The following is a 26196-nucleotide window of genomic DNA, read 5'->3' as shown; positions in this document are numbered from 1 at the left end:
TGATTGGCAGCAGTGGCGTCCGCCAGTCACCGCGGCGGGGTGGGGCGGGCGCGGGGGCCGCGGCTGCAGTTGGCGGCGGCGATGGCGGCGGCCGCCGCGGGCCCCGGGGCTCCAGGCCCGGCGCTCTGCCGCTCGGTGCATTGGTTCCGCCGTGGCCTGCGCCTCCACGACAACCCGGCGCTGCAGGAAGCGCTGCGGGACGCCGCGTCCCTCCGTTGCATCTACATCCTGGATCCCTGGTTCGCCGCTTCCTCCGCCGTGGGCATCAACCGCTGGCGGTGAGTTGGGCTGAGGGGGCGCCGGGCCCTCAGGCCGCCGGTGGGCCTTTGGGGGGTCGGGAGGTGCCGGATGTGGGTAGGGCCGGCGGGCCCGGCAGCGGGGAGGGCTCCCGCAGCAACCGGAGCGCCCTTCGGCGCGGGCAGGCCGCGGCGGCGGGAGCCGCACGCGCTGCGGGTCCGGCCCGGTCCACGTATCGCTGCGCCGGTCCGCTCCGCGCACTCGGCCTCGCCACGGGCTTCACAGCGGTGCTGCCCGACCGTGTGGGAGGGTGTCTTCAACTTTATGTAATGTCATTAGGCTGTCTCCTCGTAAGCAGGGCGGACGTGCGAGGGCAGCAGCCGCTGGACGTTTAGCTTCCCCCGGCACTTAGAACAGCGCCAAGAACGCTCGGATCCGCGGGACTGCACCACGCCTTCCCGCTGCCCTTTGGCTGCGGAGTGCGCCTGGGCATGTGCCTACCTCCCATCCCTCAAATTGCCATAGGGATACACCTTGGCTGCTGCTAGGAAGCTGGAGATGAAGCTGTTTGGGCTTTTTCCACTATCTGCAAAGGGAAAAATACATGACATGAGTCATGTCTGTACAGAGAGCGAGACCTTATGTACCAGTAGCTACTAACATTACATAACCTTATTGTGTCACGTCTCAGCTGCCTCAACGTTTGGAAACCCAATCCAGGTAGGGATTCCCTTCTGTGAGACTCCCCTGCGGAACGGCTCTTCCTCTGCCCTCGCACCACCCCATCACGGGGAGTGCATAGGACAGCCACTAGCTAAAAATCCTTTAAGTGCTCTTTGAAATGTCACGTGGCTCCGTGTTAAGGACCTGTAGTTGTGAAGGATTGCCTCAGCTGCGTGCCTCAGCTTCATCTCGGGGATAGCGTGGGTGATTCCTAAGCATTTCTAGAACCTCCCTCAGAGGATGGCTTAAAAATTGTGAATGTGAGGAAATGACCACGCTGTTCAAATTGCAGAAACGTGTGGGGATTCTGCTGCAGCTCAGTATCTTCCTAGCCTGAAGTGATCCTTCCACAGACCAGACTTCCTACAGGCAGCAGCAGCAGCAGACTGAAATGCCTTTCACGTGCAGCTGTTGTTGCTAACTGTCCTCATTTGGAAGAACCAAAGCAGTGCCCCCAAAAGATTAATTCCTGATCCATTTAATCCTTGTTTGTTTCCACCAACATGATGGAGAGAGGGAAGTAGGTGGTGGTTTTATTTATGTGGTAGTCATGGAATATATGAGCCAGTGAAATTTGAAAAACCAGTATTTTCCTGGAGGTGTGTTCCTGCTGCAGATGTCAGAGATTAGCTCTGCTGGCTGGTAGGCAAAAATGTATTAGCAAGTTGCTTCTATTTACCAGAGCTCCCTTAGTTCCCATGAGGAATCTTGGCTTTGTTTTGCTAGTATTCCTCCCCCCCAACCCCCCCATGGAGTTACTTTTATTCAGAGTTCTGTGCTCCAAAAGCAAAAGTTTGTGTTTTCCCTGGCTCTCAGGAGTGTATCATGCTGAAAATCCCATTATCAGTTAATTCCACAGCATATGTGAGCCACATAGGACTAACCTTTGTTTATTTTTTGTCACTCTTTGCAAAGCTGATATTCCTGTTTCATGGATGAAAAGCGGGCTGGGGGCAGGAGAGTGGTCTGCTTAGATTACCCAGATCTGGTTCTGGGTCTTCTGTACTCTACTGTTGGGCCTTTCCTTCCACAAACCTGGTGTCCCTTTCTCCTTCAGAAAGCACAGAGGGAGCTTTATCAGAGCTTGTGAGCAGTGCAGCTGGGGAGAGAGGAGTTACCACCACTTTGCAGGGCACTGGCAGCTCAGCTGTCACAGTCTGTGTGTGGCCTTAAGGGAACTGATGCAGATACTCATGTCTCGCAGGTCACGCTGCTGTGGGCACACAGGAGGGAGGGCGAGGCGAAGCCTGGCAAGTTCACTCACAAAGGCTTGTAAGGTTGCTGGCAGTGCCATGTGCTGCCACAGAGATTAAAGTTTTAAGGCTGGTGCCTTCTGCAGAGCTAGAGAGGAGGAGGTGGGGTTACAGTGTGGATGGGGTGACATGCATGCGTGGAAAGCAAAGATGATACGCTTTATAGCGTAGTGGGTAATTAGTAAGACACTCCATTAAACACAAAAAGCACTTACATGCTTTTTTTACAGCTCTGGGGTGAGAGAGAATAAGCAAATGTCCTGGCATGCTCTCATCTTTGTGTCTTCATGGTGGAAGATAAATTGCAGTTCTGTTTGCAGCTCTCCTGAGTACAGATAATTCTTGCCTTGGGAGAACTGGGTGCTCAGTCTTGTGCTGCTGATGAGCTGGGAGTGTACAATCCTTTGCTGTCACATTGCCTGTGTGTAGCCAGAACTGTAAAACTTGCATGGTTCTTGTAGTAATTCATTACTTTCCTTGGAGTAGCATCTTTCTACTTCACATGCTAAATCCCTCCTGCCTCAGAACCCATGAAAGAATATACTGTAGGGAATTAGAAGGTTTATGCTTTCCTCCAAGTAGTAATCTGGAGAGAACAGCTGGCAGGGAAATCCTACCAGATCTGAGAGGTTGCAGGAAGAAGAATATCCTGGAAACCTTGGATGTGGACAAGCAGCCATGCACATGAATAGCTGGAAGCTGCCTGGTGTTGCAGTCTCAGCAGTTGGTAGACAGATCAGGCATGACTATGAACTCTTGTTTTCTGTTTCTTGTCCTGTCTTTCAGTTTGATTTGGTGATGCAGGGTTGCTGGAGTTCTATGTAAATTCTCCCTGTTTGTCTTTTAGCTGCAGCTGGACTGACTGACACTAACTGCTGCTGTTTCTTCTCTGCAGATTCCTGCTCCAGTCGCTGGAAGATCTGGACAACAGCCTAAGGAAACTCAACTCTCGCTTGTTTGTCGTGCGAGGGCAGCCAACAGATGTCTTCCCAAGACTCTTTAAAGTAAGAGAATAATCTTCTGGAGCCTAGTGTAGAAAAACTGATTCCCTGCTGCTGTCCTTGTTCTCACTCACTACTGGTTTGCTAGGCAGAGGTCTCCTCGACTTCTCTTTAATCACAGTATCACTAAGGTTGGAAGAGACCTCAAAGATCATCAAGTCCAACCTGTCACCACAGACCTCATGACTAGACCATGGCTCCAAGTGCCACATCCAATCCCCTCTTGAACACCTCCAGGGATGGTGACTCTACCACCTCCCTGGGCAGCACATTCCAAAGGCTAACAACTCTCTCTGTGAAGAACTTTCTCCTCACCTCCAGCCTAAACTTCCCCTAGCACAGCTTGAGACTGTGTCCTCTTGTTCTGGTGCTGGTTGCCTGGGAGAAGAGACCAACCCCCACCTGGCTACAACCACCTTTCAGGTAGTTGTAGAGAGCAATGAGGTCTTCCCTGAGCCTCCTCTTCTCCAGGCTAAACAACCCCAGCTCCCTCAGCCTCTCCTCACAGGGCTGTGCTCAAGGCCTCTCCCCAGCCTTGTTGCCCTTCTCTGGACACGTTCAAGTGCCTCGATGTCCTTCCTAAACTGAGGGGCCCAGAACTGGACACAGTACTCAAGGTGTGGCCTAACCAATGCAGAGTACAGAGGCACAATGACTTCCCTGCTCCTGCTGGCCACACTATTCCTAATGCAGGCCAGGATGCCATTGGCCTTCTTGGCCACCTGGGCACACTGCTGGCTCATGTTTAGGCAGCTGTCAATCAGCATCCCCAGGTCCCTCTCTGTTTGGCCGCTCTCCAGCCACTCTGACCCCAGCCTGTAGCTCTGCATGGGGTTGTTGCAGCCAAAGTGCAGCACCTGGCACTTGGATTTGTTGAATGTCATCCTGTTGGACTCTGCCCATCTGTCCAGTCAGTCGAGGTCCCTCTGCAGAGCCCTTTTACCCTCTAACTGACCAACATCTGCTCCCAACTTGGTGTCATCTGCAAATTTGCTGATGACTGACTCAATCCCCTCATCCAGATCATCAATGAAGATGTTAAAGAGCATGGGGCCCAGCACTGATCCCTGGGGCACGCCACTGGTGCCTGGCTGCCAGCTGGCTGTGGCACCATTCACCACCACTCTCTGGGCTCGGCCCTCCAGCCAGTTCCTAACCCAGCACAGAGTGTTGCTGTCCAAGCCACGAGCTGACAGCTTAGCCAGCAGTTTGGTGTGGGGGACAGTGTCAAAGGCCTTGCTGAAGTCCAGGTAGACCACATCCACAGCCTGCCCCACATTCAACAGACGGGTCACCTGATTATAGAAGGAGATCAGGTTGGAGAGGCAGGACCTGCCCTTCCTAAATCCATGTTGGCTGGACCTGAGCCCGTGGCCATCCTTCACAATAACTAACTCTCCTCTTTAATTACAACTAACAACCTGCTACCTCTAAGGGACAGTTTGGGAGCCAGAACTCAAACTTGGAAAGAAATTCAGTAGTAGGGTGTAACCTAATACCAAGGTGATTGAGCTTCTCTTTTTGGAGGGTGGTCTTTGCCTTTGTTTCTCTTGAGTCACATCTTACAGGGCTGCACTGGAATACACTGAGTCCTCTATATTTGAGAGCTTCTTCCCTACTGGGCTTTTTCTTCCTGCAGCTTTTACTTGGAAAGTAAAGACTGCTATGTCTGTCCACCTTTCCAGTCCTCTGGAAAAAGCATATTAATCTCTATCTGCATGGCAAACAGGGCTTTGTGTTAAAACTTCAAAATTCAGAAGCTTTTATGTTAGCTGACCTTCCTTTTCTTCTGCTGAAGGCTGCAGTTCAGCTAGCCCAGCAGCAGAATACAGCTTGGGTCCAAGCTTCCTGCTGATGTACTATTTAGGATGGTGGAACAGGCAGTGACCTCGGTGATCGATGATGGATTAGTGGGATACTTTTCCACACTGACATGCCAGTGCTGCAGACTGTGAGAGAGACAGAGCTGGCAAGAGCATCTCCTTGAATATCAGGGTTCCTCAAGCAGTATCATTCTTCTCTGTCCTGCTCTAAGATTGCATTTCCTTTTGTCTTTGAAGCTTTTTAGTAGTGTGCTTGCTGGAGTGACAAAGCTAAAGGAAAGAAAATACAGGTCACAGTAGCCTTACAAGTTGGTTTCATAGTATCAGTCAGGGTTGGAAGGGACCACAAGGATCATCTAGTTCCAACCCCCCTGCCATGGGCAGGGACACCCCACACTAGATCAGGCTGGCCAGAGCCTCGTCCAGCCTGGTCTTAAACACCTCCAGGGACGGCACCCCAACCACCTCCCTAGACAACCCATTCCAGGGCTTCACCACTCTCATGGTGAAGAAGTTTTGTCAGGTGGATGGTACCTTACATATGGTCAACAGAACTAGTGTCCCCAAAGGTGCTGGGAAGGAGAGGTAAGCTTGACTCTATCCCCTCCTGCTGTAAATGGTTCTGAGGAGTGTTTGCTGAAGGAGTACTGGGGAGGGGAATTGAACTGTGCAGGTCAGACAGGACACTGATGGTTATTTTGGCTTCTGTTACCTTAACACGTGACACAAACTATGTGCTGCTTTTAGCCTTTTCAGAGTCTGGGTTATTTTTATCTTTTGATCTGCAAATAAGTTGTGGCTAGTTCATGCCCTTCTTATTTTAGTTCAAGGTGTTCACAGGCCAATTAAAACTTTGTAGGAGAAAAACGCTCACTTTGCTCAAAGAACAAGAAGTAGTTGGCAGAGTCTGAGGTTTGAAGAGCTGGTTCTGGAATCGGCCAGACCTGCTTTTTTGCCTGGCCAGGTGAGTTGATGAATGTCTTAGATGTGCTGTAGCAGAGCTGAGAAGAATATCTATGGGGATTTATGCTGTCACATGGTAAATGTGTGGCTTTCATGGGAACTCGGGTTCCTCTGGAGCTGCTGCACTGAGCAGTGCGTTAGCAGCAGCACATGCCTTGCTCTCAGCTGTTGTGGAGAGCAGAGTTATATCAGATGTGGTAATGCCATGCTCAGACCTAATGGAATTTCTGTTCTTGCTTCCAGTAGCTGAGCAAAGACACTATTAATGCATGAGCACCCTGAGAAAGAAGTGTGCTTGTTAGCTCTGTGTGAACCTTTAGCCGAGGTTTTTGCCTCCCTTACTCTGGACAAACATCTGTAATTTTACCTCTTCAATCAAAGAAAAGTGTGTCATTTGTTCACAATCCCTTTGGGGTGGGTTGTTTTTTAACCCCTAGGGTTTTTCTTTGCTGTAGGTTAGATGCTAAGAGACAAGTTAGTCATCTGTTTTGTGGTTGGTTATACTCTGCTTCCCCTGTGCTGCTGTAGCACATGGAGTGTTTGGCTTCTTAAAACTTTAGGAAATGCCTGATTTAGAAGTTTAATACTCTTATTAAAATCTCTGGGGGTTTTATTCCATTCTTTCATTTCAAGACATGTTTCTTCAAGACCAAAGCCACCTTCTCCAAGACTTCCAGCTGATAACTGCCTTATAAAAGAAATAAAAGTTTATCATGGTGTCAGTCAGGGTTGGAAGGGACCACGAGGATCATCTAGTTCCAACCCCCCTACCATGGGCAGGGACACCCCACAGTAGATCAGGCTGGCCAGAGCCTCATCCTAAATCACATAGGAGCAGGACTGGAACATGTCTGTCTGACCCCTGCTCTGAGTTGTGGATGCTGTCGTGTTCTTGTGCTCTTTAACATCTTTATTGATGATCTGGATGAGGGCATTGAGTCCATCATCAGTAAATTTGCTGACAACACCAAGCTGGGGGCAGGAGTTGATCTGCTGGAGGGTAGAGAGGCTCTGCAGAGGGACCTCGACAGGCTGGACAGATGGGCAGAGTCCAAGGGCACGAGATTGAACACATCCAAGTGCCAGGTTCTGCATATTGGCCACAGCAAACCTATGCAGTGCTACAGGCTGGGGTCAGAGTGGCTGGAGAGCAGCCAGGCAGAGTGGGACCTGGGGGTACTGGTCGATGGTAGGCTGAACATGAGCCTGCAGTGTGCCCAGGCGGCCAAGAGGGCCAATGGCATCCTGGCCTGCATCAGGAACAGTGTGGCCAGCAGGAGCAGGGAGCTCATTCTGCCCCTGTACACTGCACTGGTTAGGCCACACCTTGAGTCCTGTGTCCAGTTCTGGGCCCCTCAGTTTAGGAAGGAGGTTGACTTGCTGGAATGTGTCCAGAGAAGGGCAACAAAGTTGGTGAGGGGTTTGGAACACAGCCCTGTGAGGAGAGGCTGAGGGAGCTGGGGTTGCTTAGCCTGGAGAGAAGGAGTCTCAGGGGTGACCTTATTGCTCTCTACAGCTACCTGAAGGGAGGTTGTAGACAGACAGATGATGGTCTCTTCTCCCAGGCAGCCAGCACCAGAACAAGAGGACACAGTCTCAGGCTGCGCCAGGGGAGGTTTAGGTTGGATGTGAGGAAGAAGTTCTATACAGAGAGAGTGATTGCCCATTACAATGGGCTGCCCTGGGAGGTGGTGGAGTCACCATCATTGGAGGTGTTCAGGAGGAGACTTGATGGGGTGCTTGGTGCCATGGGTTAGTTGTTTAGGTGGTGGTTAGGTGGTTGAGGGGTTGGATGAGATGATCTTGAAGGTCTCTTCCAATCTGGTTTATTCTATTCTATTCTAGTTTGAAAAAGGGGTGGAGGACCACTCAGAGATGCACATTCAGTGGTACATAACTGCTTCAATTCTCTCTCCTTTCCAATATTAATTTTAGGGTAAAATCTGAAAGCTTAGAAAACAAAGGGACTTGTACAGGAGTTTTCTGCTTCTGAATTCCCTTCCCCCACTATGTTTTAATGGCCTTTAGCAAACTAATTGCATCAGTTCTTTGACCTTCATTACTGTTGCTGAGGTGAAAGACAGTCCTCTGTATATAGAGGTGACTCAGGCTCTCTTACTTGGAGAATGTGGTTCATATCTTGGTTGTGTGAGGGAGTTTTTAAGTGTCTTCATAGGTTTCTGGCAGTGTTTGACTAAAGTGTTTGCTAAACAAATCTGTGGGCTGCTGCTCTGCTTGATGGATGTCTCAGGAGGGTCGCTGTGGAAACCATTAAACCTCTTCTTATAAGATTCGTTTCCTGAGGAAAACTAGGCCATAGTCTGAGAGCAAACTGTGCTCAGGAAAAGCCTGGAAGAGGCTGAATGCTATTTTATAAGGCCTATTGCATGTAATCTGTGGAGGGTCTATTAAAGGTGTGAAGATCTAGAATAGGTGCATGGCTGTAGTAGGGTAAAATAACTCCTCAAAAGCAGGGCCTTTAATTTAAATCTGCCTTGCAGTATCACACTCTGCTGTGCTGACCAGAAGGGTTCACTCTGTTGCCATCCTTTGTGCTGCATTTCCTTCCTGCTTGGGTTGGACATAGGTTCTCTATTATGGGATGGCTTTAAAGAGATACTGGGAAAAGTGGAGAGTGTGTTAGTTTTACTTCATGATAGTCTTGATGCAAAAATAGAGAATTTCGAGCAGAACTTGTGTTGAAGGAGTTCTCTGAAAAGCTGGCACAGGATGGCAGGGTTACATTTGGCCAGCATGTGCAACAAAACAAGGTAATGTTAGCCTTGGGGGCTGAGCTGTAACCTAAGGACATCAATAGAGAAGAACTCAAATCTCTTCTCTTGTGTTTGAAACCTGACATTTGGTATTTGCATCAAGATGTGGTGTTTGCTAGAGCTGATATCTTGGGTTGGGTTATCTCGGCTCCAACCTGCTGTTCCTCACAGGAACCCTCTCTTAGCTTCCAGGGCTTAGCACTGCTGGGAATTCAGAAACCTGGGTTCATAATGGTGCTGGTTAGAAAGCCTTCTGTTTGACAGCTCTGTGTGTGTTGTGTTTCTTGCAGGAATGGGGAGTCACTCGTCTCACCTTCGAATACGACTCGGAGCCCTTCGGTAAGGAGAGAGATGCAGCTATCGTCAAACTGGCCAAGGAGGCTGGTGTGGAGGTGGTGATAGAGAACTCCCACACCCTCTATGACCTGGACAGGTACGGGGAGAGCAAGGGCAGAGGTGCTGCCTGGGCTAGGCTGGGATTATTGTCCTGTCTGGGAGGACTTCAGTCTGGCCTGTGACGCTGTTCACTGTATGTTGATTGCTGTGATCCCATCTGAGCCTGGAAGGTGTCAAGAGGATTACTCTGCGTGGTCACATTTTTGATCAGAGAGCGTCACAGTGCCAACAGTGACGTGGATGTACAGAAAGAAAGGGGCTGCCTCAAGCTTATTAAACCCTCTACTTGACAGTCATCTAAGTTACTCAGCTGTGTCCTATTGATTGCTCTCCTTGAGCATGTCCTCACTGCATGGACTGCTTTCTTTGCCTCGTTGTAATAAAGGTGGTTGAGCTGTTATCTCGAACAGGTTATGAAGACAGGGCTTTTAATTGATGGATGTCCCAGGACAGCTGGAAGAAGTAGAACAGGTAGACTGGGGCTAACTTAATGCTTTGTCTTTGTTGTGTGTTTGCTATGGGGGAGCCTTGCTTTTATGTTGAGTTCATTTATGTATGATCTCCAAATACATATATGATCTCCTTAAACAGTGGAGACAAGTCTTTCAGCTAAGACTCTTAAGGTGTGCTTGCTTGACTTTCATCCACGTTTCAGTGCTATTCTTAAAAGTTGCTTGCTGCCTTTTTAGTTTGGTTGACTTGTGCCAGTAATGCTGAATGTGGATTTCCTCCTATAAATCTTTGGCATCCATAATTTGCTGTGAGAGGGAGCTTTGCAGTTAGCACGTGCTGCGTGGAAATGTTTGTTTCTGGAGTGAAGGGGATTCTGCTTGAACTTTGTCTGGTGAGCAGATACTGCTTTCTGATTTCTACATTAGAAGAGACTGTGACTGCTTCTTACATCCTCACCTCTTCACTGTTGGTGCCCCTCTCACATCCTTCCTTGTGTCATCTTTGTCTCCTCCAAGGTGAAGAAGCCTAGTTTGCATCAGTTTTCAGGTGGAATCTGTTCCCTATCTCTTTTTGTCATCCTTCTTTATGCTTCTGGGTAATTCTGGAGATGGAGAGCAGTGGTGAAGACTGTAGCTAGTGTTCAAAATGTAGGAGCAAGGTGGATATTTGTAGTGCTGTGCTGTTTCCTGTCTCCTCCTAACAGTCACTGGCATTCTTTTTGCTTTTTCTAAACCGGTGTCTCAGGGCTTCCTTCCAGAATGGTCATAGCTCTTCAAGAGGCTGCTACTGTATAAGTAGAAGACTGCATAGCCATGCATACAGAGAAACAACATGACCAACACTGCATTTCATTTGATATTTTTGTCAGCTGGCCTTGTGGTGTGTAGGGAAATTGTAAAGTTGCCTTTCATCTTTAGTGATCCAAGATAGCTTACTGCGTCAGTGAACTTAATCATCATGTTCTCTTTTTTTCGCCCCCCCTCCCCTTCTCAGATATTTTATGAATAATTTTTAGCAGCACAAGCCCTAGCTCAGCTCTGTGTAGGATCTCTCCTACCTCAGGAAAAATGGATTCCTGCTCAGTCCTGCATCTCCACAGATTTTTCTGTCTGCAGGGTCCTTTCCCTGTATCCCGGTTTGTCATGGTTTCTTTAAAAATTTTCAGTCAGATGGATTCTGAAATCCAGGTAGAGTACATCAAATGAATCTCCCCTGCCCCAGGCTCAAATGTCACTAATAGAGTTTGAGGCTCAACTTCTCTTTAGCAAGGCCAAATTAACCCTGCAGCATGTTGCATATGCTCCGGCATGCACTGATTCCATTCCTGTTTTCTGTCTGTCTGTGTAAGGCACGTACCAGACTCTATTCTGCCATCCCTCTCATGCTCTTGAAAGGCTTTTTACATCTGGAGTACTATTTGCCTTTTCCCCCTCAACAGTATGCAGATGGTTTTGAGGCAAGCATTACGTGCAGCAGCCATTAGTTTGGGTGTTCCTTGATGTCCTTTAGAACTCCTGCGTGAATGCTTGCTGGTCCTGCCAAGCTGTTGCTGTTCAAGCATAGCTGTGTTTTATGGCATTTCTTCCTGACCTTCCAGTCTGTGACATCCAAGGATAGATTTCTTTACAAAGATTCAGAGCTGTGCCCTGTCCAGATACCTCCACAGTGAATGCATTTGTATAAAGATAAATGCAGGGGGGGGGGTGTTGCTGTGCTGTTACAGTCTGGTTGGTTGGGTGTTTTTTTAGTGACTTGATCACCTCTTTGGCCCTCTAAATATCCTGGAATGTCTGTGAGGAGATTTATTTTTATCCTTTCATACTACCCAACACTTTTTTATATATATCTTTTTTATTTTTTTTTAATTTAAGATTTCACAATGTTTGATTTGGGTTGGGAGGTGCAAGGAGGCTGCTTTTGTGGTTTGCAGTTTAACCTGCCAAAGTTTGGGGGGGGGGGGTGTATCTTCATTTGGCTTCCATTTTTCTGAAGGATTTTGCCTTCTGTTATCTTTACTGCTCCTTAATTGTTTTGACTCTTGTGATCCTTCTGAAATCTTTTTTTTGATGGTTTATGTGCAGTGCTTGAATTGCTTTTTTTCTCCCCAACCTAATCTTCACATCATTTCTGAGTTGCCTGTCAGGGTCTTGTGTCTCAGATTGTTCTTTTTGCCTAGCATGAATCCTTATTTTTATTCATGAGCCAGCAGTGTGCCCAGGTGGCCAAGAAGGCCAATGGCATCCTGGCCTGCATTAGGAATAGTGTGGCCAGCAGGAGCAGGGAAGTCATTGTGCCCCTGGACTCTGCATTGGTTAGGCCACACCGTGAGTACTGTGTCCAGTTCTGGGCCCCTCAGTTTAGGAAGGACATTGAGACACTTGAATGTGTCCAGAGAAGAGCAACAAGGCTGGGGAGAGGCCTTGAGCACAGCCCTGTGAGGAGAGGCTGAGGGAGCTGGGGTTGTTTAGCCTGGAGAAGAGGAGGCTCAGGGGTGACCTCATTGCTCTCTCCAACTCCCTGAAGGGAGGTTGTAGCCAGGAAGGGGTTGGTCTCTTCTCTCAGGCAACCAGCACCAGAACACCATCCCAAGCTGCACCAGGGGAAGTTTAGGCTGGAGGTGAGGAGAACATTCTTCACTGAGAGAGTTGTTAGCCATTGGAATGTGCTGCCCAGGGAGGTGGTGGAGTCACCATCCCTGGAGGTGTTCAAGAGGGGATTGGATGTGGCACTTGGTGCCATGGTCTAGTCATGAGCTCTGTGGTGACAGGTTGGACTCGATGATCCTTGAGGTCTCTTCCAACCTTGGTGATACTGTAAAGCATTTCTGGTCCTGGAAGGATGTTAAACTGGTATGTGCTGAAGTCACAGGGCAGGCAAGTGATAACATTTTCAGCTGTAACTCGGCACTGCCTAAGACCAAATCCTGAGCTGCTTTTCCTTTGTGGGCTCTTGATTAATTATTCCGTGGAGCAGTCATTTATGGCAGCTAGAAAATTGGGTTTTGGCAAGCAGCAGGGTGTGACAGCTACCCAGTCTGTGTGGAGGCAGCTGAAGGCTCCAGTTACTCTGACATTTCCTGGTTCTTGGCATCTCTGAGATTTCTCAGCAGGTGGTAATACAGTTCTAATACTGTGTTTTCTCCTGGAAGCCTCTCTCAGTGTATTTCCCTCCAGTCCTGTTAGCCAGCCTTTTAACTCGTGGTATGTGTTGTCCCTCTGCTCACTCTGTGGGCTTTTTTTTCCCTACATAATTAGTAACCTGGTGGTAGCATCCTACTTCTCATCTTTCTTTAATCAAGTTTCTGGCAAGATTGTCAGGCTTGGTTTCAAACAATTTAGACTGATCTTCCACTTTTACTTTAATTATTCCAGCAATCCTCTTGTCCCCTTCAGTGTGTTCCTGGTACCACCTCCACTAGCTCCCTTTAAACATTTGCAAAGAGCCTGTTCAGTTAACTTGTGAATGTGACCAGTTTCACCCATAAGGAGGATTACAATATGCTCCTTGTTGGCACTGCCAGCATAGCCCTGTGATTATCAGAGCATCTTTTGCCTCCCCTCTCCCAAAACAAGGAGAGGGCTTTAGAAAGTCAACCTCAGTGCTGAAAAATACTCCTGAGAAAGTCAAGGAGCTCCCAGTTAAGATTAGCAATGTTCAGATTGTAGGAAAGGTAATCTCTTGGGTATCAGCTTAGCCTGCTCAAAGCCTTTACTTGACAATTATGCTGTCTGACAACTTCCAGCTGACAAGTTGTTTTGTCCCTTCTCCGGATCTGCCTGTTTTCTCCTCCTTAGGATCTAAATCCTCTGTAGTCTGTTTGCTGATGGTCAGCATTGTGGTTTCCATAATCAAAGGCAGGTCTACATTATGCAGGAGGAAAGAACATGGTGAGCTTGTATGTTTGGAGCATGCATCAGGAGCAGCTTTACCTCAGATATCCTAGCCTAAGGCTGAAATGATAATTAAATGTGTTTCAGTGGGAGCACACAGTAACTTAAAGGAACCACGCACTGGGGAAGCATGCCATGCCTTGCTGCACTTCACCATTACACTATGCCAGAAAAGTGGTTTATTTCCATCTAAGAAGGTTAAGTCAGACTTCTGCCTGCCAGATCTTATTACCCTTATCTGATTTGCATGGTGCTCTGGTATCAAGTGTTTGGTTGTTTTCCCCTGTGCTGATACTTAGCCTGTCATCAAGTCACTTCTTCACCTTTCATCTGCCATCAAGTCACTTTATCTTTCATCTGCTCATGCAGAAGTCAAATTGCTTGTCCAGAGTCTGTTGTGTGGAAGATCTTTTACCTGTCTCTCCCCCTCCTCTTTGAATCTGTAGAAGTGTGCCTTGTCTTATGTACACGTAGCCCAACACGAGTTCTCTCAAGGGAGGATTCAGATCAGAGCAATTGCATAAGCTGGCAAGTAACTCACTGGTCTGTGTGAATTGGTGGTGGGGTGCGTTGCTGAGCAGCCTGCTTGCAGAGTGCTGGCAGCCAGCTCTTCCTCACACAAGGAAGCAGGGGGGAGCACATTCAGTCCCTTGCCAGAACCAGGCCACCATTTGCAAGCAAGCTGAGATGTCAGGTTTTTGAGGCAAGCAGCTTTCCCTAGCCCGGTAGCCGTCCCGCTGGGGCACTGCTGTGGAGATGTGAGTCAGAAGCTGACACCTGTAAGGGTGTGCATCTGAAGCCTGCAGGCACTCTGACTGTAGGATACCTGATAGCAGCTCCAGAGCTGCCTTCACGTTTTGGTTGCCTGCTTTCTTGAGGTAAAGTGTGACTGACTGTACTGACTAACGTGCAAAAAGACCCTCAGAACTTCTGCCATCAAGGTACTTCTGTCAGCTGGTGCTGGGCAGTATATCGCTGGTCTGACAGCACAGCCGTTTTCCTGTGTGCTCACCAGCACCAGTAAAAGGCTGGATGTTGTATGACAGGGATTCTACTTCTCTCTGTTCTGCTTCAGGAAAATTAGGAGAGTCTTGGGTTGTGCTGAGGGAGGGGGGATGAAATGGGAGTGTTCAATCCTGGGGAAGGACCTCCTGGGGAAAGTGCTGTGAGAGTCTACTGCCTGAGTTGGAAGGACATTAGGAGGAAGGAAGGAAGGGACTTCTGCTTGAGGGACATTCTATACACATCTTTGTACAGAAGGCTGAACAGTACCCAGTGCATGTGGTACAATATCCAGTGTTGTACAATGCCCAGTACATGATACTCCTTTTTGTGGTGATATTGTGAAAGGATCACATCTTATTATTGCATAATGCCAGTGTCAGGTGCCGTGAAATGTGCAGCTTGTCCTGCTCCTGTCTCTTTATTAAAGAGTTGTGTCCCAGATCCCACAACTGTCTGTGTAGAGCTGCACTAGGTAACTTCACTCCTAGTCATGTTCTTGAGGATGTCAAATGCCTGGCATCCACTTGCAAGTCGCAGCGATTTGCTCCAGGTGCTTTCTGGTTACAGAAGATCTGGGCTGGGGTTTAATGGTGTGGGTCTCAGAGCTGCAGCCTCAGCAGCGCTATGGAAGAGGGCTGAAAAAAACCCCGGCAGTGTTCAGGAAGCGGCTTCCCTGCCCCCAGCCCAAGCGCCTCGGGGTGAACACGGTGCAGCCTCCTCACGTTTTCTCTGCCAAGCTCAGGACGGCTCTGGAAACTGTGGTCCCCTCTAGACTGCTGTTAGCAGAGACTGCCTGGCTTTAGCTCCAGCGGCGCTGCTGGCTTTCTGAGCATCTCTGGTCAGGCTGTTTTGGGGGCCCCAGTGCTCAAAGCAGAACGCAGATAAGATTATACTGAGCAGTATTCATAAGAGGTAGTGATCTCTGCCCGCTCTGGGGGGGTGCACGGAGGCAGCTGGCCGAAAGCGGTGCCTGAAAGCAGAGGAGATGCTGGGTGGGAGGGCAGGCGTACTGCCTGCAAGGCACCGGGTCCCCTCAGGGCACCAGCGTGGAGGGGTGGCACTGAATACGTGCGGTGCCCTGCGCTCTGTGGCCGGCCCCGCTGCCCGCCGTGCGCTCCCGTTACTGCCCTTTGGGCCCGACGGGCACAACCAGCGGCAAGTGCAGGCGGCTTCACCTTCAGAGCCTCAGCAGCCGCGCTGCCGGGTTGCAGCCGCGCCGCCGGGTAGCAGCCGCCCGGGGCCGCCGCGCCGTTGCCGGCCGGGGCGCACGGCGTGCCCGGGGCAGCGCGCCGTTGCCGGCCGGGGCGGACAGCGTGCCCGGGGCAGCGCGCCGTTGCCGGCCGGGGCGGACAGCGTGCCCGGGGCGCACGGCGTGCCCGGGGCAGCGCGGAGCACACGTGAGGCCGCGCCGGGCCGGCGGTCGTGTCGCTCCGCCTCGCTACACGTGCGGCTCCGGGGGAAGGCAAGGCACATGGCGGCCGCTGGAACGCTCGGCTGATAGCCCGGCCCCTTGCATAAGCTGTTGACTGAGGGGTGGGGAAGGCCGCTGGGCTGCCTTAGCTTTATGTAATGCCGGCGATCCGGGTGCTGTCGCTAGGCTGTTAACTCCTCATTCTCCATGCCGGCAGGCACCTTTCTCCCTGGGAAAGTTTACCATGCCCAGGAGGCTCCTTTAAGCTCTCGGCACCCGGAAAAATAAGACTGAATGGCCCTGGCAGGCTGTGGATGCGTAGTAGAGTAGGGCAATGGGGAACTATGGCTGCCTTGTCTGTAGCACGATCTGGCACCGGTGAATAGCATGATACAGGCCTCCTTGAAGACCCTATGGCATGGGGAAGGATTGGGATTCCTCTAATCACGGGAGAAAGGAATGATACAAATGGGGATTTGTCTCATGTGAGATAGCGACCCTCCTCCACTGCAGAGGCTGGGATTTTTTTTGTGTCAGGGGAGGAAATAAGGTCAGAAGAGGAGAGGAGAGGCTGAGGGAGCTGGGGTTGTTTAGCCTGGAGAAGAGGAGGCTCAGGGGAGACCTTATTGCTGTCTACAACTACGTAAAGGGTGGTTGTAGCCAGGTGGGGGTTGGTCTCTTCTCTCAAGCAACCAGCACCAGAACAAGAGGACACAGTCTCAAGCTGCATCAGGTGAAGTTTAGGCTCGAGGTGAGGAGAAAGTTCTTCACAGAGAGAGTTGTTAGCCTTTGGAATGGGCTGCCCAGGGAGGTGGTGGAGTCACCATCCCTGGAGGTGTTCAAGAGGGGACTGGACGTGGCACTTGGTGCCATGGTTTAGTCATGAGGTCTGTGGTGACAGGTTGGACTTGATGATCTTTGAGGCCTCTTCCAACCTTGGTGATTCTGTGATTCAGAATCAGGTTAGGGTGTCTCAGGGTGTCAGGGGAGCTGGTGCAGGTCTGGGATTTGCTGTCTTGCAGAGACAGAAGGGGAAAAAGATTGAGGGTTCATATGGGGGCTTGATGAGGACCTCTGGGAGGGAGATGTGATGCTATGCCTGGTTAATCTGGAGCTGTTTCTTGGTTTTCCTGTGGAGATGAATTAGTTTTGATTTGTGGTGTGTTTTGAGAATTTTGGGGGCTTTTTTTGTAATAACCCTTTGAGGGATACCTGAAGTGGAAGCTAGATCAGCATCACTTGCTGTATCCAAAGTGACAGGTTATCCTGAGCAGAGACAGCAGGCTGCAGTTTGGCTGTCACGTTCTTTTCTCCAGTGGCAGTCAGGCTGTGCTGTTTCACCTGGCTTGTTTTGTCTCCAGAATAATTGAGCTGAATGGCCACAAGCCACCCCTCACCTACAAGCGCTTCCAGGCCATCATCAGCCGTATGGAGCTCCCGAAGAAGCCAGTGAGCACTGTAATAAGCCAACAGATGGAGACGTGTAAAGTGGACATCCAGGAGAACCACGATGATGTGTATGGTGTCCCATCCCTGGAAGAGCTGGGTATGTGTCAAGAGTGAAGGCAAGGGTTAACTGCCAGCTGAAATGGGTCTAGTGAAACTGTTTCTGGTGGCTGGCATGTGCCGGGAGGATTCAGTGTTCTCATGTGATCTGGCTGCCTCTAGCCATAGAAGGAGCTTCATGTTTTCAGCCAGTGCTGAACCTTGTGAAAGCAGACTGCTGTCCCTTGCATTACTGTTGATGCACAGCATGCCCTTTAGCATTGCTCTGGAACACTCTGCATCTCTCCCTGTGTTCTTTGCTGTACTGAGCATGTAACTACTGCATCAGTGTCATCTTGCCAGCTGCTTTCCTCCTGCTGCTGTCTCTGGCATGTTGTGTAACAGACCTGAAGAGGTAAACTTGTTGTGTGCAAGGCTTAACTCGTTTCATTTTGTTGTAAAATAGCACCAATTTGGGAGCTTATCAAGTCAAAAGGTACTACAGAAACTTCCTTAACTCATCCCACTACACCTTTTGGCCCTGTATTTTGCTTTGAGAGGGAGGGTAATTAAGAGAGTTGCGGCATGAGGAATGCAAGGTCTGCATCAGGGAAATTAATTTAAGTGCAAGGGAATTAAGTCCAAGGATTAATGCAGAATACTGTCTGTGTGTGTCTGGAGGCTCCAAACCAACTTTACAGAAGTATCACTTGTACCTTAAGGCACAGTTTCAGCAGCCTTGTAATAGCAAGGGGCTTCAGAACAGGAATATCCTAAGGGTTGCAGTCCTAGGTGGGAGTGCTTCCTTTAGTGTCTGGACTAATGTGAGACTGCCTCCAAACTTACACTGGCTCCTCTGCCAGCCCAGAGCAGTGCAGGGGAATGACATTATTGCTTCCCCCTTTGCACCAGTGCTTCAGAACTAATCCAGTGCTTTCCCCAGCGCCAGCTTTCAGCAGAATAGGAGCCTCACCAGGAGCAGCCAGGCTTTCTAGCAAGCTGCTGGTGTCCATGGCAAGGTATTTTATAAGGTAGAGCCGTGGAGCATATGTTCCTTTGCCAGCTGCTCTGCTCTTTGGAGCAGAGCCCTGTGGGTAGTGCTGACAGCACAGAGAGAGTGCTGGCAGGTGAGCAATGGGGAAAGTCCCCAGAAAGCTGCCTGAAGCATTGCAGGAGAGGCCTTTGTAGTGCAATGTGGAGCATGCTCTCCTTATTTTCCTCATGGTTTTCCTGCTGTAGAAGGGTTAGAGCAGCAAACAAGCCGTGTTAGGCAGCTGTAGTGAGTAGTGTCTTGCTGTTATTAATGCCTGATCCCATCTACACCCTTTGTCTAGGCATGGTGGCTTTGTATCTTACAAAGTTCTTTCCCTTAGGCTTCCCTACGGATGGTCTTGCCCCTGCAGTGTGGCAAGGTGGAGAGACAGAAGCCTTGGCACGGCTGGATAAGCACTTGGAAAGAAAGGTAACACCCAAAATGAAGTGGCAATTCCTGCAGGCTGTGGCTCCAAACAAAAAATGAAGCATTGGCCATCGCTCTGTTCCCTTGCTCTTCCCAGCCTCGGTCGCAGCTTTCACTTCCTGCAAGAGTCATTTGATCTTGGGTTGTGTTGGAGCCAGGAGCTCCTGGACTTCCTCAGACACAAAGAAATAGAGCTGTATATTAGTTATGCAGCTGTTTGAAGCATATAGGATTCTTTTCCTTGTTTCTGCCCCTCCTTTTCCTTCAGAGGAGTGCAGATTTGGGAACTCTTCCGTGAGTTGCTCAGGGCCTTGCTGCACGCTGCACACCATCTTGTTTTCTCTTTAGCAGAGGTATTGGTGTGAGTCTCTGCCCACAAAAAAATGCCTTCCCCTGCAATATCAGCATGTTAATGTTATCTCATTGCCTGGCATTCCTTGAGGCCCTTGCTGAAATACCCACATTTTTTCCTATGAGGCATTTGTTCTTCATTCTAGTGCGCAAGGCAAACAGCTTCAAAGCCGATGGAAAGCAACCCAGCTGCAGAGGCATGACTCAACTTTAAACACTTTGTGGGTTTTTTTTTAATGCTAGGTGGCTCAGTGAAGTAGTAGAAATCAAAGCATAAATTCTTGTGCTGAAGGGGGAGTAAAATGTCAGTGTAGTACTCCACAAAATGGGCTGGATTTCGCCAGATTCTTTGTTCAGTGCGTGATATACCTGGGCATAAACAACGACCTTGGCATGTGCCTGTGGGAGCTCTCAGAGGTATCAGCTCCTGCATGCAAAGCAAATTTAATCCTTCTCTTGGCCCAAATGTGTAAATCCTCCAGCAAAGGTTTTTGCATTTCTTGAACTGGGGGTGTGAGGGTTGGAATTGCCCACTTGAGATCCCTCCCAGCAATGGCTGGGAGTGAATAGAAGAAACTCTGCTGTCATACCTGAGAGGCCTCACCACCTGCACAGAGCTATGCCGTTAGCAGTGTCCAGCAAGTCTGGAGGGAGTTTTGGCTCATCTCTCCTGACTCTGTCTAGGCATGGGTTGCAAATTATGAAAGACCAAGGATGAATGCCAATTCCTTGCTGGCCAGCCCTACAGGACTCAGCCCTTACCTGCGATTCGGCTGCCTGTCCTGCCGCTTGTTTTACTACCGTCTCTGGGAGCTGTATAAGAAGGTAAGACAAAAGGGTCAGCTGGGGGAGCAGGCTGGGTTTGAGCACAGGGAGCGTGGTGCTGGTTCCCAGGCAGTGTGCCAGAAGAGCTGCAAAAGTTACTGACCATCAGGATGAGCTTGTTGCTCTTCTGCAGAAGAGGTTTTTGGGTGAGGAGAAGTGATTTTCCTGCGGGCAGTGGAGCAGACCTTAAGCCTGCTGATCAGCCTGGACTCTTGTGTCATGAGCTGTGTAGAGCTTTTGCCTCTTAGTTTCAGGCTGTTCAAGTCTCTTCTCTGTGTGGTCACAGTTAGAACACTAACTTCACCACCTGGGGTTCTGGTAAAGGATGATCTGGAATTGGTCTCCTTTCTGGCAGCTGTGGGTAACCATCATGGGAACTGTGTGTAGAGGCATGGGGTGGGTGGCCTGCAGCTCAGTCCCCTCTTGCTTGTGAATACTCTTCTGCCCTCCTCCACAGGTGAAGCGGAACAGCACCCCTCCCCTCTCTCTCTATGGACAGCTTCTGTGGAGGGAGTTTTTCTACACAGCAGCCACAAACAACCCAAAGTTTGACCGGATGGAGGGGAACCCCATCTGCATCCAGATCCCCTGGGACAGGAACCCTGAAGCCTTGGCCAAGTGGGCAGAGGGCAAGACAGGCTTCCCTTGGATAGATGCAATCATGACCCAACTGAGACAGGAAGGGTGGATCCACCATCTGGCCAGGCATGCGGTGGCCTGCTTCCTGACCAGGGGCGACCTCTGGATCAGCTGGGAGTCAGGAGTCAGGGTGAGTCTGGCATTTCCAGAGGCTTGCAGGAGGCCATAAGAGAAAACAAAGTCTCCCTGGCACTCGCTGCAAGGATGGGCACACAGGTATGGCTTTTGCTTTACATGTAAAAGTTGCATGGAAGAGAGGATTTGCTCGCGGGCTCCTGGTGTAAGGCTCTGACAATACCAAGAGTTTCCAGTAACCGTAGCTAAAGGCTAGTGGAACCCACTGGTAAATGAGGACTGGGGTTTTGGGGTCTGCTTGATTTATAATTCTTTTTGGTAGAAGTTTTCTCAGTCCATCTGTTCTCTTTGCAAGTTCAATGTCACTTCATAACTGGTGCTTTTTCCTCGTTGTATAATCCGTCACCGTGCCGGTCAGGGAACGCTCCATGACTGTGAAATCTGAGTCTAGAATCTCAAGGAAAGAGGTAAAAGCCCCTCCTCTTGGGCCACCTGAAGGGACAAACAGCTTGAAGCTATCCAGTGTACACACTGCCCTATGCAAAAAGTGGGGCATTGGCATCTTGTGACAGAGCTGTGACAAAGCAGAGCGTAGCTGAAAGCGCGTCACAGGGTCAGATGCTGAGAGCACAGGGTCTGTGCACAGGTGTGAACGAGCTGCTGCTGAGCCCTGTCTGCCTCTCAGTGTGCTCTGGGACCTTCAGAGAGGTTCATCCTTCTTGCTTTGGTGCTTGTTCTTCTCTGCAGCATCTGCCTGCTTCCCATGGTTGGTGCTTTGCACTTGTTATGCCTCCCAGGTTAGGATCAATAGCCAAGGCTTGCTGCGGCACTAGGCAGTGATTTAGTGTGTAGCTGCATGAGAGATAAGGCAGCACTTATCAGTATGAGCAGCCTGTGCCTCCCTATGTGAAAGCACCAGGAAGTGAGATCTATTGACCAGCCAGCTGGCTTCAGCTGGCAGATTGCTGCTTTGCTGCTGCTCTAGCTCCTAGGAGCATTTCTTGCAGCTCAGTGCCTGTCATTTGGAATAGCACCTTGGGTCCTCCTGCCCCAAAGTCCCACCTGGGGAAGCTCTCACTGCCTTCTCCTCCAATTGCTGCAGGTATTTGACGAGCTGTTGCTGGATGCAGATTTCAGTGTCAATGCAGGCAGCTGGATGTGGCTCTCCTGCAGTGCCTTCTTCCAGCAGTTCTTCCACTGTTACTGCCCCGTGGGCTTCGGGCGCCGCACAGACCCCAGCGGGGACTACGTTAAGTAAGTAAAATCATAGACTGGCTTGGGTTGGAAGGGACCCCCAAAGGTCACCTGGTCCAACCCTCCCTGCAGTAAGCAGGGACATCATTACATCAGGTTGCCCCTGAGCTAGCTCCAGCAAGCCTGACATTGAGTATCCCCAGGGATGGGGCCTCAACTGCCTTCCTGGGCAACCTCTTCCAGTGTTCCACTGCCCTCACAGTAAAGAATTTGTTTCTAACATCCAATCTAAATCTACTCTTGTCTAATTTCAAACCATTGCCCTTCATCCTATCACTCCAGGCCTGTGTGATGTAAGGACTGAAGCTTATGTCCTGCTCGACCTGTGAGCCTAAGTCATTCAGTAGCAGGATGCTTCCTGTGCATTGTGATTGCTGCATTGCTGCACTTTAAGCCAAGTGCTGGGTATTGCATTTGGGTCACAACAACCTCATGCAACACTACAGCTTTGGGGCAGAGTGGCTGGAAAGTTGGAAAGGGACCTGGGAGTGTTGGTTGACAGCTGTCTGAACGTGAGCCAGCAGTGTGCTCAGGTGGCCAAGAAGGCCGACAGCATCCTGGCCTGTATCAGGAATAGTGTGGCCAGCAGGAGTAGGGAAGTGATTGTGCCCCTGTGCTCAGCACTGGTGAGGCCACACCTGAAATACTGTGTTCAGTTTTGGGCCCCTCACTACAAGGAGGACATTGAGGTGCTGGAGTGTGTCCAGAGAAGGGCAACAAAGCTCATGAAGAGTCCAGAGAGCAGGTCTCAGGAGGAACAGCTGAAGGAACTGGGGTTGTTCAGTCTGCAGAAGAGGAGGCAGAAGGGAGACCTTATTGCTCTCTATAACTACCTGAAAGGAGGTTACAGTGAGGTGGGGGGTTGGTCTCTTCTCTGTAGTATCTCGTGATAAGACAAGAGACAATGGCCTGAAACTGTGTCAGGGGAGGTTCAGGTTGGATGTCAAGAGAAATTTCTTTCCCACAGGAGTGGTCAGGCATTGGAACAAGCTGCCCAGGGAGGTGGTGGAGTCACAGTCCCTAGAGGTGTTCAAGAAACATGCAGGCATGACACCTGGGACGTGGTTTAATGGCCATGGTGGTGTTAGGTCGATGTTTGGACTCGATGACCTTAGAGGTCTTTCCTCAGCAAAATGCTTCAGCGATTCAGAGCGGTGTTTGAGCCTCTTTCTTTGCTTGTGCTGCAGGAGGTATCTGCCCAAACTGAAGGGTTTCCCCTCACGCTATATCTACGAGCCATGGAACGCCCCAGAGTCTGTGCAGAAGGCAGCCAAGTGCATCATTGGGGTGGACTACCCCAAGCCCATGGTGAACCACGCGGAGACCAGCCGCCTGAACATCGAGCGCATGAAGCAGATCTACCAGCAGCTGTCGCGCTACCGGGGGCTCTGTAAGTACCCACGGCCGCAGAAGGCGCTGCCTTCGCCAGGGGGCAGAGTGGCAGGGGAAGGGGCCATGGTTTCACACAGGTAGCACTTCTCTGTGGCCACACCTTCCACAAGGGTAGGTCCCTGCTAAAGCTGCTCAGTTGGTTTCCATTGAGCTCTTGGACAGCTAAGGGTCAAGTTTAGAATCACAGAATCAACCAGGTTGGAAGAGCCCTCCATGATCATCAAGTCCAACCGATCACCCAACCCTGTCTAATCAACCAGACCATGGCACTGAGTGCCTCGTCCAGGCTTTCCTTAAACACCTCCAGGGACCTTGACCCCACCACCTCCCTGGGTAGCCCATTCCAATGGGCAATTACTCTTCCTGTGAAGAACTTCTTTCTAAGATCAAGCCTAAACCTCTCCTGGTGCAGCTTGAGACTGTGTTCTCTTGTTCTGGTGCTGCTTGCCTGGGAGAAGAGACCAACCCCCACCTGGCTACAGCCACCCATCAGGTAGTTGTAGACAGTAATAAGGCCTCCTCTTCTCCAGGCTCAGTTTGGTTAGTTGTGAGAGCTGGTGGTGGCATAACCCCATCCACATGCCACTAATGGTCCATTCTTCCCTTTGGGGGAAAAAAAACAGGCAGGGCATCCCAAATACTCTGCTGGATCACAGTGTCTGTGTCCAGCACTGGTGAGGGCAGCTGTGGACTCATCCTTTGGGACATGGATCTGCTGGTTAGTGATCACTAACATGATCACAGCCATGTGAAAGGCTGCTCCCACTCTGGTGGGTTTTGTTTCTTAACCATGATCTTCTTGCTTTTCTCTAGGCTTACTGGCATCAGTCCCTTCATGTGTGGAAGATCTCAGTGGCCCAGTCACAGACTCAGCTTCAGGGCAGGGCTGCAGCACCAGTACAGGTGAGCTGGAGCAGTTTGTGTGCTTCTGACATAATTTCATGTCAACTTAGAGGCTTTCTTTTCTTTTTTAACTCCCTTTTCTAATAAGAGGAGGATGTGTAGCTAGAAAAAGAGAGATCCCATTCTCCTTCCTTTAGGCTTTCTTCAGCAGTCCCCAGTGAGCCTTCATCCCTAAAGGGGCTGAAAAATAGGAGTTCGGTAAAGTGAGTTTTTATGGCCTGCATGGGATCAGAGGCAGCCACTTCAGGGAGAAGTGCAGATCACTGCAGGGCCAATCAGGTGTCACTAAGCTGCCCTCTTGCCAGAGGGTGCTTTTGTGGGTTTTCTGGAAGACTTAATTACTCCACTTCTAACAGAGTTTTCTCTGAAGTTTTCGAGGAGGCTGTGGCGACATCCCCCTGTGCTCCTGCACTGCATGTTCTTCCTTCTCCCAGCTCTGTAGCAGGTTAAGCTGAGGGTGTGCTGCTGAGCTCTAAAGAAGGGAGCAAGGTTGCAGCATCTCCTCTTCCCCTACAGCGCTGAGGCTGTCACAAGCAGAGCAGGCGTCTCCGAAGCGCAAGCACGAAGGAGCGGAGGAGCTGTGCACAGAGGAGCTGTACAAACGTGCCAAGGTGACAGAGCTCCCTGCTGCAGAGCTGCCTGGCAAGAGTCTATGACTGTGAGTACTCCCTGCTGTGCTCTGCCTTAAGCAGCCTTGTTTTGGCAGCTGGCAGAGCTCTGTCTGACTCTCTCCCTGTATTTTAATGAGCAAAATGGACTTGCTGGTGGAGGTGGCTCCAAGCTGTAATTCCATAGCTGTAACTTGGCATTAACTTGGCAGTGGTCTGCCCTCTGGTCACTGCTTTTGCTTGGCAAGCTGTTAACTCGGTTGTCCAGCAGAGAGCAGTACCTGGTTGATAGAATCACAGAATCATTCAGGTTGGAAACACCAAGCCCAACCAACAGAGCAACCCCAGAGCGTGGTTGTTCATGGGTTTGCTGCAGTGAGGCTGCTTCTCCTTCCACAGAGGCCAGGCTGGCCGGTGTGGTGAGGGTACAGGCTCAGGGAGGGGAGCAAGCAGGTCCAGTGGTTTGCCTGAAGTGCTCCAGGTCTCGGGAGGGAAGGAGCTGGTCGCATCTGCTGCCACCTTTCCGTACGAGGGGGTGGTCAAGGCACATTCTCTCTCTTGCTTTCTCCTACAGCTAGTGACAAGCACCTTGCAAGTGAAGAGTGAGAGTGCTGAGGAGGTGACCAAAGGAGGAGGGACTGCTGCCGCAGAGGGACTGGAACCGTGATCCGCACCAGCAAATCTGGGCTCTCATCTAAATGTGTAATTCCAGTAGCTGCCACAAGGGGGCACTGCACACTTGTGCTGGGGACGTTTGGCTTTCTGGTCGCTGGAGAGCCAAAGATGTTTCTTCTCAGCCATGCCCCAAATCTGCCCACATTCAAGGGGGCAAGAGCCTTCTACCAACTTGTTCACTCCCAGGTGTACCTCTCCTTTCTGACAGTGGCTCAGTGCAGGTTGATTTGATGCAACGATGTAGGGAGCAGCATCTGCACATCTCAGAAACAGCAAAGGTTCTTTCTCACGACTAGTGCTAGGCAGTGAGGTGTGCTGGTTGCTTCAAATCGTAGTGAGGGTTGAGAAGGAAGCTGCTACAACGTCAGACATGGAGTACCCATCCTACAGGAGAAGAGGAAAGTCTCAGCATTTCGTTCCTTAAGCTAGGCTGACAGGATGTAAATGCTTTCTGAGTGAGGAGGTACTTATGAGGGATGGAAACAAAATAAAGGAGAACTGCAGCACAAGAACAGAGAGATACAAACTGGACACTCAAAAGGCACTTGAAAGTTTCCCTGCAGAAGAATCACTGCTGCAAGGTGGAACAGGCAGCTTCAGG

At 50.2% G+C, this 26196-nt stretch overlaps 1 protein-coding gene across 3 annotated transcripts; it reads left to right on the top strand.

Annotated features, from left to right (window-relative positions):
• Window positions 1–42: 42 nt before the first annotated feature.
• CRY2 (cryptochrome circadian regulator 2) lies at window positions 43–26173 on the top strand. Of its 3 annotated transcripts, XM_054161489.1 has the most exons (12): window positions 43–278; window positions 3109–3217; window positions 9065–9207; window positions 17291–17475; window positions 18788–18876; window positions 19909–20049; window positions 20507–20818; window positions 21866–22017; window positions 23205–23407; window positions 24223–24312; window positions 24829–24970; window positions 25495–26173. In XM_054161489.1, exons 1-11 carry the CDS (start codon window positions 82–84, stop codon window positions 24966–24968), a joined length of 1761 nt encoding a protein of 586 aa, XP_054017464.1. In that variant the 5' UTR covers window positions 43–81; the 3' UTR covers window positions 24969–24970; window positions 25495–26173. The 3 variants fall into 3 exon arrangements, with proteins under 3 accessions (XP_054017464.1, XP_054017465.1, XP_054017466.1); XM_054161490.1 differs by lacking the exon at window positions 25495–26173 and having other exon boundaries at window positions 24747–24858; XM_054161491.1 differs by lacking the exon at window positions 9065–9207 and having other exon boundaries at window positions 165–278.
• The last annotated feature ends 23 nt before the right edge of the window (window positions 26174–26196 follow it).

Source organism: Dryobates pubescens, chromosome 5 (genome assembly GCF_014839835.1).
Source record: "Dryobates pubescens isolate bDryPub1 chromosome 5, bDryPub1.pri, whole genome shotgun sequence".
NCBI classification, from domain to species: domain Eukaryota; kingdom Metazoa; phylum Chordata; class Aves; order Piciformes; family Picidae; genus Dryobates; species Dryobates pubescens.
The sequence above is the reverse complement of the archived record's forward strand: the minus strand, read 5'-3'. Positions and strand labels throughout refer to the sequence as shown.